Consider the following 12,777-nt stretch of genomic DNA (forward strand, 5'->3'; position numbering starts at 1 on the left):
CTCCCAGTCCTAGATAAATCTGCATACCACTTTTCCTACCGGTAATCGCTAGCAGTCCAATTCCTTCATTGGAGGATCTTAGTCGTTTTGAAAATACTCAGAATGTGCCTGCCAGGAAAGCAAGGGCACTGGAATCATTACAAAGGCATTGCTAAACTGTGGCCTCTGCATATATGAAATTCAATGGCGATAAGTGTAAAATCCTGCAGTTAGATACCAAAAAAGAAAAGAAGTACAGAATGGAGGAGACTCACTTCGCAGCAGTACATGAAGAAAGGATCTAGGTGCCTTAGGACTAGGACACACAATACATGAAATGCATAGCATGTAGCTGACCCTCACCATTTTGTTTACCTTAGTGTAAGCACGTGAAGGCCTGATCTAGATCAAGACCACTGTTTGTGGGTAGGGGAGATTTAAACCTTCCCACCCAGCCACCATTTTCCCCCCAAATTTCACCATCCTCACAATGGGAACTAAAGGAAGAAAAAAGCACAATTTACACCAATGGGTTTCTGTTTTGCTTTTAGTCCTGGGGGGGGGAGCAAATGTTTGGGTGGGAAGGTTTAAACCTCTCCTACCCCTGCATGGTGTTCCAAATGTGGATTGGGCCCCCATGCTCTTACAATAAGGTAAACAAAATGGTGAGGATCACCTGCAAATTACATATTTAACATAGTGAGCTTTTCTACACAAGGCCGTTAATCTGCTGTATCTACTTTCAGTTTCGTCACAGAATTTAGATCCGAGCCCTACACAAAGAGCATTTCCTTTCCTGCTTTTCTGCTACATAGACTCTAGGTGGCACTGTGGTAGAGTGGAATAGTGCAATTACACAAGTGGGAAAAGTCTTTTCTTTCACTTTCACGAATAATTCCACATTTTCCCTGCTCTAAAAAAACTCACCAAATGTGCTGTTTAAAAACAGAAGGGAAACTGGAGAGCCATGATGTGCCCTAAAGAACCTGTAAACAATGGTGAATAGGGAATGGCAAGCACATAATAAATGCCTCATGTAGAAAAGCTCAGTGTGTAGTTTAGCCCTTAGCTGATCACAAGCAGAACATGAGCTAGCAGTGTGAGGTGGCTGCTACATGAGCTAATGCAATCTTCAGCTGCACTAACAGAAGCATAGCGTCCACAACATCACCCAAAGTAATAAATCCACTCTCTTCTCCACATCTGGAGTACTGTGTCCAGTTCCGGATGACACATGGTAAGGATATTAATAAAATGAAGTGAGTCCAGGATGGCTAGAGTGATGAGAGGTCTGGAAGCCACATGAGGAACAGCTGAAAGAGCTGGGTATGTTTAGCCTAGGGAAGAGAAGATTAATGGAGGATGCGATAGTGGTCTTCAAATACCTGAAAGGCTGACCTGAGGAGGATGGAGCAGCCCTGTTCTCTGTTGCTCCAGAGGCCAGCACCAGGTGGAAATTGCAAGGAAGCAAATTTTGGCTAACCCTTAGGAGAAGAAACCGACAGCCTCTGGGAGTGGTGGGCTCTCCTTCTTAAAAGGTGTTGAAGCAGAGGCTGGAGGGTCATCAGTCAGGGATGCTGTCACTGCATCTTATATTGCAGATCCCATACTGAGTTGCGGGTTGGACTAGATGTCCTCCACATTTTTCATCCACCTAGAGACCTGCAAGGCGGCTTACCAACTTTATTTGTTATATGTGTACTATAGTTGAAACAAATGGGACCTCCAAAAAAGCTAGAATGTGAAGAGCTCCCTGTTCAAGATTCCAGGTATCCCATTCCATTTCCTCTCCCCAGTTTTCCATTCTCCACCCAGCACAACACCAGGCCACTAAGCACCCTCAGTCCCCAATTGGTCTGGTTTGGAGGGGGGGATCCCCTTAGGGTTTTTTTCCTAAAGATTTTGTACTTCTGCAAAGCTTAGGGTTCCCCCAAGTGTTCTGATGCCTCCCTCTTGTGCCATTTTGGCTACATAAACGACACTCACACCTGAACACTGGAATTAGAGGGAATTTTTATTACTTTAAAAACCTAAACAGAATAACACTACCTATTCATCCTCAGACAGATTATCCAGTTCCCAGCAGTCTATACTGACAGCCAACATAAGCCATTCAAGATATAAAGATCTAACTTGAAATATCTGTATTTATCTTACACACACACATACACATACACACACACACACTTTCTTTTTCTTTTCTTTTTTCTTTTTAGAAGGTCAAACTGCTTTCTTTGAAGCTGGACCATGAATAGGGCTTAGGAGAAACTAGTACCACTTTTTAAATTTCCCCCAATCTTGAAGGGAAAACAACAGAGACCTGTTCTGGGCTGCTTGACTAGATCACTCATAACCCAATAAAGACTACAGTGTTCCCCAATTTTACCCGTAGTCAACAAAGGCTGCCTTTAGAATGTGCCTCTCTCTTGTGACAAAGCAGTAGGAAAGCACCCTGTCATGTTCCGGTGAAGTCATCTATTTATTTGCTATAGCCGGTCAGATGCTATTTTAATCTACTGGTAATGTCATGGCCTTGCACCACTCTCGATGTTTTTACCAGCACGTGGGTTGCGGGGTGCTGAGTAAATATATTGTTGTTGTTGTTCAGTCATTAAGTCGTGTCCGACTCTTCGTGACCCCATGGACCACAGCACGCCAGGCCTTCCTGTCCTGCGCTCTCTCCCGGAGTGTGCTCAAGTCTATATTCATTGCATCGGTGATGCTATCTAGCCATCTCATCCTCTGCTGTCCCCTTCTCATGACCATTTCCCAAGTGATAAACTTACCACGGTGTGCACGGGACCACTTTGTAGATCAGCCATCTGTATCATCTGGAAAATCTTATCACACTACTGGCACCTGATCCGAAATCCAGAGTAGTGGTAAGACTCATCTCACCACTATAATAACAAAATCCTGCCAGAAAGCCAAGAGGGAAGGGAAGGAGAATAGCTTCTATTTGGGGAACTATGTCCCATCTCCAGAGCCAGATCTAGGGGACTGAGGGGGGCCCTTGGCAAAGTGCTACCCCAATGGGCCCCCTTCCTAAATCAACCTTGTGAAGAGCACTGAGCTTTCCTCCCAGCACTGAGCAGCTTCAGGCCACCATCTTTGTTTTTCCCCCAGTGATTCAGCAGTGGAATCTTTCCAGGGCGTGTGGGAAGGGGTGTCCATCACTGCCAAAATGTGGCATCCCCCAGAAGATGCTGTGTTTTTGTGCCAGTAGTTTATTCTGCACACAATACCCTGAAAAGATTAGACTTCCGGGGTCTTGGATGGGATGCAAAGATGGGCGCTGGGAGTCGCTTGGCACCAGAGCACTGGAAAAAGTTAAATTTGAAAGGGGGGAAGGGGCCCCAGGGAAGGCACCAATAGTACCTCTCAGGCATTGGGTCCTGAGTTTCTCCTCAAGAGTGCCAGGTATTAACACTGGCCCTGCCCATCTTCCTATGAATAGCAGGACAGAAAGGGCTCATTCAATGCAATATTACATCAAATGCTCTCCATTTACTATACCCTCTGCTCTCTATTACATTTGTTACTGGGCAGATTAGAAATGTAATACATACATGTATGCATGCATACATTTGAATGGTTGAAAAACCCAGGCTCTAAAATGGCAAGTTAATCTATGCCGAAGCACTCAAGGAGGGCTGCTCCCAGACTTAACATCTCCACCAGCAGGCAGAGACATCTTTATTCCACCAGGGACATGCCCTCTGTGGGGCATGTCCCTGCTGGACATGGCCCATCTTTATTCCACCAAGGACACGCCCTCCAGTCGGGCCATGGGTCCATGAGGAACCACCAGGGACATGCCCTCTGATGACCTCAATGACTTGCCCGGTCACTGAGGTCATCAGAGGGCATGTCCCTGGTAGTTCCACATGGACCCATGGCCTGGCTGGAGTCCACCAGGAAAAGAGCCTTCAGTGTGGTGGCCCCCTTCCTGTGGAACTCCCTGCCTTTGGAGGTCAGGCAGGCACCAACATAGCATTGCTTTCAGCGCTTCCTGAAGACATTGTTATTTCAAGAGGCCTTCCTTGAGTGACCAGCCACAGTTTATTAAATTCAGAATTTGTTTCTTTTACAATGTTTTAATTGTTTTAATATGGTGTTTTATTCTTTTACCTTTGTTGTTCACTGCTCCAAAATCTTTGATGTGGAGTGGTATATAAATATTGGAAATAAATAAAATATTCCAGCAGGTCTTTGGTATAGAAGTTGGTCTGTTGCTGAAGGGGTTTTTAATGGTTTGGTGATGTTTATTTATTTTATTGTTGTTTTTAACAGTGTGTTTTTTTAATGTATTGGTTTTTATGTTTAATTGTTTGGTTTTGATCTGGATTTTATTATTAGCCACCTTGAGTGCCATTTTGTTTCTGATGAAAAGGCAGAATATAAATTAATTAAGAACTCCATCAATCAATAAAAATTTCCTTCCATTTGGTGGACTTCTCACTGATAAATATATTAAGATTCAGACTTGGGTGAGGGGACAATAATAGTAAATTATTCCTTTACTGGGGAATGATCAGTTCCAGCCTCTTGGCTTATAGCACAAAAAAACATACTCTCTGAACAACTTCTTTTGTGTGTTTTTCTCCCCAGTACAAGCCTCAACATGGCACATGAAAGCAAACCCTCGCCTTGTATGCCACTGAGCAATTTGGAGACAAACCTCAACCTTCTCTTGAAAAAGGACACTGTCATTAGTTATGCTTCAAGTCACTGTCTTAAAATCCGAGAAACATAGAAAATCCATTTAACACACAACATTATCGAAAGACACATCAATAGCTCTGCTTCGGGTAGCAACTTGGGGGGGGGGGGCGTGTTGCCTGGAAGTGTGCATTGATCGGTGGACCCTAGATGTCACCTACTGAGCATAGGAAAGCTAAAACTTTTCTATACACAGAGCTGGGACTCAGGCAAAGTAGCCACAGTGTGTCTTCGCCTGCAAATGCACCATAAGGAATATATATGAAGTTCTCTTTTTTATTTCTTTCAACCTACACTTCAGATGTTCAAAGCCAACAGGAGGAAAAGACATTATTTACTCTTCTCTGATGTATCTTGCAATAGGGAGATCAATATTTATTTATTTATTTATTTATTTATTTATTTATAAAGGAACCCTAACCCAAGGTGCACATCTTACAGAGTTACGGTTAATAGGCCAACAACTGATAGGATCGAGTTATGAGATGCAACCCACCTGAAGAGGATTGGGGCAGCTGTTCTGGGATATGCCAATGTGGGATGGGGCAGGACTGCAAAAGAGGGGAGCTCAAAATGCCAGCTCTCCCCCACCCACTTCAAAAAGTCTGGCCCCATTTTGAGTTAGGTCCAGCCTCCGCCACCCCTAATTTGAGCTGAGTGAGCCTGGCTCAAAATGGGATTTACAAATTTGCCATTCCCCTCCCCCCTGCAGGTAGAAAACTAAAGGTTTAGGATCCCCAGCAGGAAATGACACTACATGACATTACCCCTCCACCACTTATTCCTTTCCCATTCCCCAGATCAGGCTTTTCTTCCCTTGGGAAAGGTAGAAGGGAACTGGCAGAGAAAGGGGTTTCAGATCATTTTCTGTTGAACACTCAAAAACTCAAGGAGTTTTAATTTTTTTTCACAGATTTTATTTTCTTGGGCTCCAAGATCACCACAGACGGTGACTGTAGCCATGAAATTAAAAGATGCTTGCTCCTTGGGAGGAAAACTATGGCAAACCTAGACAGCATAGTAAGAAGCAGAGACATCACCTTGCCGACAAAGGTCCGGATAATCAAAGCTGTGGTTTTCCCAGTAGTAATGTATGGCTGTGAGAGCTGGACTATAAGGAAGGCTGAGCGCCGAAGAATTGATGCCTTCGAACTGTGGTGCTGGAGAAGACTCTTACGAGTCCCCTGGACTGCAAGGAGGTCCAATCAGTCCATCCTAAAGGAAATCAACCCTGACTGCTCATTGGAAGGACAGATACTGAAGCTAAAGCTCAAATATTTTGGCCACCTAATGCGAAGAGAAAACTCGCTGGAAAAGACCCTGTTGCTGGGAAAGATTGAAGGCAAAAGGAGAAGGGGACGGCCGAGGATGAGATGGCTAGATAGCATCACTGATGCTATGAATATGAACTTGAGCACACTCCGGGAGAGAGCGCAGGACAGGAAGGCCTGGCGTGCTATGGTCCATGGGGTCATGAAGAGTCGGACACGACTGAACGACTGAACAACAACAATGCTCAAAAAGCCCGATTGATTTGGTGGGACAAGCTGGAGGGGGTTCATGTATCACTAATGCCAATAGCAGTACCTTCACTGTACCATAAGTAACTTGCTATCTTACTATTCTTGTGTGATCTACACTGACAACCAAAAAACACCCCACACACATCTACACACAAGTCCAACCAATACGTCATCCAACACACATCAGAGCATGAGTCAGTACAGTGCCTGGGTAGCTTTGACCCTGGCTTATTACTGTGTTGCATAAGACACCGCTATCTTAGCACCACATGGTGTCTGCTGAATATATCAGGCATTTAATGCCAGAGAAAAGACAATACCCCAAACTAGGAATAACTTGTACTCTGCCCATGTCTAGTATATTATGGTTTGGTCATTTTCACAAGTGACACTTAAATCAGTGTTTGCATTTTCTTCTTCTTTCAATTCACGTTAAAAAAAAAATCGTTCAATTCAGTTTTTAAAAATTGCATTGGACAGAACATGCATTACATTTTCTTGCAGTGTTTCCAGAAGGCAGTATCCCCAACAATAGTGCTGCCCAAACAGGAAGTGCTACTCAAACAGGAAACAGAACAGGAAATGCTTCCAAGGCATTTGGGGCTACCAACTTTTTGTGCCATATGTGGCATGTTTCCCATCTGTTGTCTTTCATTTGACCAGCAATTAACACAGAGTTGGTATAACCCCCATGTAGATTCATTGTGCCCCACTTTCAGAGATCCCTCTATATAAAGCACTCTATAATCACATTAACATTCACAACATAAGAACATAACTAAAACTCAAGAGATAAAAAGCTTCAGATGGCTAAAAAACACAGTTAAAAGGAATTTAAAAGGAGCTTCTAAAACAAACTGCTACTCCGGTGCCATCTCCCCCCCCCCCGCCCCGCCCAAGGAACCATTCACAACAGATATATTTGTGCCTAAAAGTGCCTTCTTAGCGACCTGCATGGAGCTGCATGCATCCTCTTGGATCGGGGCCAATTGTCACATGTCTTCTTACGAAGAACTGAAGAAGCTCTTTGGAAAAGAAGCACTTTACAAAGACTCCCAGTTAACACCGTTCTTAACATGGGTTTGTATATAAAAACTTAACAGGGGCCACAAATGGCGCAAACTGCTTCCAAGTGGAAAACAAGATGCGGTGAATCAGTCATTAGCTTAATCTTTGTTCAATTCTAATGGAAATCCCAGCAGCTCAATGTTATTGTCACCATGTCAGACTTTTAAATACCACCTTCATTTTAATCCCTTATACAAGTATCTGAATGCGGAAAATACTTTCACGGTGCTAAAGAATAAGTTTACCTTGATGACGGGCATTAGGCACAGAGTCCAGTCAACATTCAGCACTTGTAAGTCCCACAATTTTTAACAGAAGAGATCAAACCACACACCTTACACCAGGGGTGTCAAGCCTCTTTCAGCCCAAGAGCCAAGTTCAATTTTGGGGAAGCTCTTGAGGGCTGCATTCCAGTGGTGGGCAGGACTGAAGGCAAAAGGGGACAGAGCCAAAGGGGAAAAGGGGTGGAGCCCAAAATACTAGCACATTTTAGCTTAAAGCTCTTATTGTCAGTAAGTAAGCCTTAGGAGCCCCTTCATGGATCACTGCCTTCTTGTGGCGAAGGGGCTTGCATAACTCAGTGAAGCCATCAGCTATGCCGTGCAGGGCCACCCAAGACGGACAGGTCATGGCAGAGAGTTCTGACAAAATGTGGTCCACTGGAGAAGGAAATGGCAACCCACTCCAGTATTCTTGCCAAGAAAACCCCATGGAACGTATCACAAGGCTAAAAGATATGACACCGGAAGATGAGCCCCTCAGGTCGGAAGGTGTCCAATATACTACTGGGGAAGAGCAGAGGGAATTTCCAAGTAGCGCCAGAAAGAGTGAAGCGGCTGGGCCAAAGCCGAAGGGACACTCAGCTGTGGATGTGTCTGGTGGTGAAAAGAAAATCCGATGCTGTAAAGAGCAATATTGTTTAGCAACCTGGAATGTCAGATCAATGAATCAAGGTAAGCTGGAGGTGGTCAAACATGAGATGGCAAGATTGAACATCGACATCTTGGGAATCAGCGAACTAAAATGGACAAGCATGGGCAAATTTAATTCAGGTGACCATCATATCTACTACTGTGGGCAAGAATCCCTTAGAAGAAATGGAGTAGCACTCACAGTCAATAAAAGGGTGGGAAAAGCAGTACTGGGGTACAATCTCAAAAACGACAGAATGATCTCAGTACGAATCCAAGGCAAGCCATTCAACATCACAGTAATTCAAGTCTATGCCCCAACCACTGAGGCCGAAGAAGCTGAGGTTGATCGGTTCTATGAAGACCTCCAACACCTTCTAGAACTAACACCAAAAAAAGATGTCCTTTTCATCATAGGGGATTGGAATGCTAAAGTAGGAAGTCAAGAAATCACCGGGATAACAGGCAAGCATGGCCATGGTGTACAAAATGAAGCAGGACAGAGGCTAATAGAGTTTTGCCAAGAGAACACGCTGATCATAGCAAACACTCTTTTCCAACAGCACAAGAGGCGACTCTACACATGGACATCACCAGATGGTCAATATCGAAATCAGATTGATTATGTCCTTTGCAGCCAAAGATGGAGAAGCTCTATACAGTCAGTCAAAACAAGACCTGGAGCTGACTGTGGCTCAGATCATGAGCTGCTTCTTGCAAAATTCTGGCTTAAATTGAAGAACGTAGGGAAAACCACTAAACCATTCAGGTATGACCTAAATGATATCCCTTATGAATATACAGTGGAGGTGAGGAATAGATTTCAGGGATTAGACCTGATAGACAGAGTACCTGAGAAACTATGGACAAAGGTCCATAACATTGTTCAGGAGGCAGCAACTCCATCCATCCCAAAGAAAAAGAAATGCAAGAAAGCAAAGTGGCTGTCTGATGAGGCTTTACAAGTAGCTGAGGAAAGAAGGGAAGCGAAAAGCAAGGGGAAAAGGGGAAGATATACCCAACTGAATGCAGAGTTCCAGAGAATAGCAAGGAGAGACAAGAAGGCCTTCTTAAATGAACAATGCAAAGAAATCAAGGAAAACAATAGAATTGGAAAGACTAGAGATTTCTTCAAGAAAATCAGAGATCTCAAGGGAACGTTTTGTGCAAAGACGGGCATGATAAAGGACAAAGAAGGCAGGGACCTAACAGAAGCAGATGAGATTAAGAAGAGGTGGAAAGAATTCACAGAAGAACTATACAGGAAAGATCTGAATGTCCCTGATAGCCATGATAGTGCGGTCACTGAACTTGAGCCGGACATCCTCGAGAGTGAAGTCAAGTGGGCCTTAGGAAGCATTACTAACAACAAAGCTAGCAGAAATGACATAGCTGAGCTATTTAAAATCCTAAAAGATGATGCTGTTAAAGTGCTGCACTCAATATGCCAACACATTTGGAACACTCAACAGTGGCCACAAGACTGGAAAAGGTAAGTTGACATTCCAATTCCAAAGAAGGGCAATGCCAAAGAGTGTTCAAACTACCATACAATTGCGCTCATTTCACATGCCAGCAAGGTGATGCTCAAAATCCTACAAGCTAGGCTTCACCAGTATGTGAACCAAGAACTACCGGAAGTACAAGCTGGGTTCCGAAGAGGCAGAAGAACTAGAGATCAAGTCGCCAACATTCACTGGATCATGGAGAAAGCAAGAGAATTCCAGAAAAACGTCTATTTCTGCTTCATTGACTATGCTAAAGCCTTTGATTGTGTGGATCACAACAAACTGTGGCAAATTCTGAAAGTGATGGGAGTACCAGACCACCTTACCTGTCTCCTGAGAAACCTGTATGAGGGTCAAGAAGCAAGAAGCAAGTAAGAACCGGACATGGAACAACCGATTGGTTCAAAATTGGGAAAGGAGTATGACAAGGCTTCATATTGTCGCCCTGCTTATTTAACTTATATGCAGAGTACATCATGAGAAATGCCGGGTTGGATAAAACACAGGTCGGAATTAAGATCGCCGGGAGAATTATCAACAACCTCAGATACGCAGACGATACCATCCTAATGGCAGGAAGCGAAGAGGATCTCAAGAGCCTCTTGTTGAGGGTGAAAGTGGAGAGTGCAAAAGCTGGTCTGAAACTCAACATTAAAAAAACGAAGATCATGGCATCTGGCCCCGTCACTTCCTAGCATATAGAAGGGGAAGAAATGGAAGCAGTGACAGATTTTATTTTCTTGGGCTCCAAGATCACCGCAGACGGTGACTGTAGCCATGAAATTAAAAGACGCTTGCTCCTTGGGAGGAAAGCTATGGCAAACCTAGACAGCATAGTAAGAAACAGAGACATCACCTTGCAGACAAAGGTTCGTATAATCAAAGCTATGGTTTTCCCAATAGTAACGTATGGCTGTGAGAGCTGGACTATAAGGAAGGCAGAGCGCCGAAGAATCGATGCTTTCGAACTGTGGTGCTGGAGAAGACTCTTATGAGTCCCCTGGACTGCAAGGAGGTCCAATCAGTCCATCCTAAAGGAAATCTACCCTGAGTGCTCATTGGAAGGACAGATACTGAAGCTGAAGCTCAAATATTTTGGCCACCTAATGCGAAGAGAAAACTCTCTGGAAAAGACCCTGATGCTGGGAAAGACTGAAGGCAAAAGGAGAAGGGGACGGCCGAGGATGAGATGGCTAGATAGCATCACCGATGCAATGAATATGAACTTCAGCACACTCTGGGAGAGAGTGGAGGACAGGAAGGCCTCGCATGCTATGGTCCATGGGGTCACCAAGAGTCGGACATGACTTAACGACTGAACAACAACAACAAAGCCTTAGGAGAGGCATTTGACCATTTAGAAAGGAGAAACACACATGCACAGACAAGCCAGAAAACACCAAATGATCAGCAGTTGAGAAAAGGGGTGAGGCCAGGGGAAGGGAAACCTGGAGGACTGGATTTGAACCCTAGATGGTCCAGATTTGGCCCACGGACGTGAGGCTCAACACCCTTGCCTCACACTCTCCTGTTGTAAGCAATGAGACTCAAAAGTGCCCAACCTTTGCTGGTCTATGTCCTTCCATTTGTTTAGACAAGCCTTGAAAATCAGTACATCTCTCAATCCAAATCATGCCCAGTAGAATGGCTTAAAGAAGAGATCCAAAAAAACTATTTCTGAAACTTACCTGAATCCCTCTTAGATACCAGCTTGACATTTGTGCTGAAGGCAGTGCACATCATGAGGACCAAGAAGATGGGTGGCTTCATCTTGGACTCCCTTTGGCATCTGAAATACAAATGTAACACATAAGTCCAACCCCATCATTCTCACCCTGCATGCTCCTACACACACCAGGTAGTCATTCTGTCCGAAGAACACTTCCACAAAGCATCTCATCTGACACCATGACACTCATTTCAGGTTTTGATTCAGTGCTCGAATTGCAGAGGGGCCTGGCCCTTCCTGCCTTCTATGTCAACCCCCTTAGTGACTGTTTTCAGAGGCCTACAGGGTAGGCATGATTTCAAGTAGTTAGATAGTTGGGCTTGTGGATTTCATTCCTGTTTCCTCACATAATTTGAGCACTGGTTTGATTCTGCAGACAAAGAGAAACAAAAGGGTTCAAAAGAAGCTCTCATTAACGTTGTACCAGTGGATTTCAGACCCGGGGGGAAAGAGTTACACAAAATGGCTCAACATCATTATCATTATTATCACTATAGCTACCATTTTCACCTTGCTTTATGAAAACAGTAACTGTTCATCCGGACTTACGCACCACTACCAGTCAATTGGATTTTTCTGTACCATTAAAAAAAAATTGAGCATGTTCATTCTAGCTATGAGACAGAAAGAAAATACCACTTTGATCTCCCACAGGACGCTGTGCTGTATTTTTGCTTTGAGTTGAATTTCAAATACTGAATAAGGACTCTCAATTTCTCCCCTCTGCCCCCCCCCCAATACTTAAGGTAATCTGAAAGGGTGGGAAATGCACCACCAGCAAAACAAAAGAAAAAGCAGTGATGGTCCCAGGCTTTGATGCGATATTGTAGATGGTTTCCCAATGGGTTTATCTTTGGGAAATATGTTCAGTGGTGGCACCAGGGTAGGACTTTGGAGCCAACGTCCTTTGCCCCACTCAACGGAATGAGCAGGACTGTCCTCAAACACAGCAAAGCTGGCTGTGCACTTTGTGAAGTAATATACCATCTAAAGATGAGACAAGTAACTTCTTCTCGCTCCATCCAATGAGCTTGTTTCCCAAACTTGAACAGGTGTATCTGAGATTCACCAGATCAAGAGAGAATACAACAGCTTTAAGGACAGACTTGCAGTGATAGATTTGCAAATCTCTATGAAGTGTTTAGGGCTTCAAGAATTAATGTATGGGTAGTGGTCCCTGAAACCTCTCTCAAGCCAGACAACACAAATATGGTATTAAAGAATATATATTTATTGCTCAAACAGTCTAAGAGAATAAGAAGCTTTAGCTAAGATGAGGCAGATTACAAACATCCCTAAATAGACACAAGTTATGATAACTAACAGTATAATGAAGA

General features: G+C 43.9%; 1 protein-coding gene across 1 annotated transcript in view; it reads right to left on the reverse strand.

The window, feature by feature from the left end:
- IL1RAPL2 (interleukin 1 receptor accessory protein like 2) overlaps positions 1 to 12,777 on the reverse strand; it is a 737,235-nt gene that overhangs the window by 687,746 nt on the left and 36,712 nt on the right. Inside the window, exon 4 of the mRNA XM_084813734.1 lies at positions 11,400 to 11,500. Within this exon, the coding sequence (XP_084669860.1) occupies positions 11,400 to 11,481 (82 nt within the window). The 5' untranslated portion in view covers positions 11,482 to 11,500. The remainder of the gene's footprint in view (positions 1 to 11,399; positions 11,501 to 12,777) is intronic.

Source organism: Heloderma suspectum, chromosome 9, assembly GCF_057233095.1.
Source record: "Heloderma suspectum isolate Gila_16-S chromosome 9, 16-S_ref, whole genome shotgun sequence".
Classification (NCBI taxonomy): domain Eukaryota; kingdom Metazoa; phylum Chordata; class Lepidosauria; order Squamata; family Helodermatidae; genus Heloderma; species Heloderma suspectum.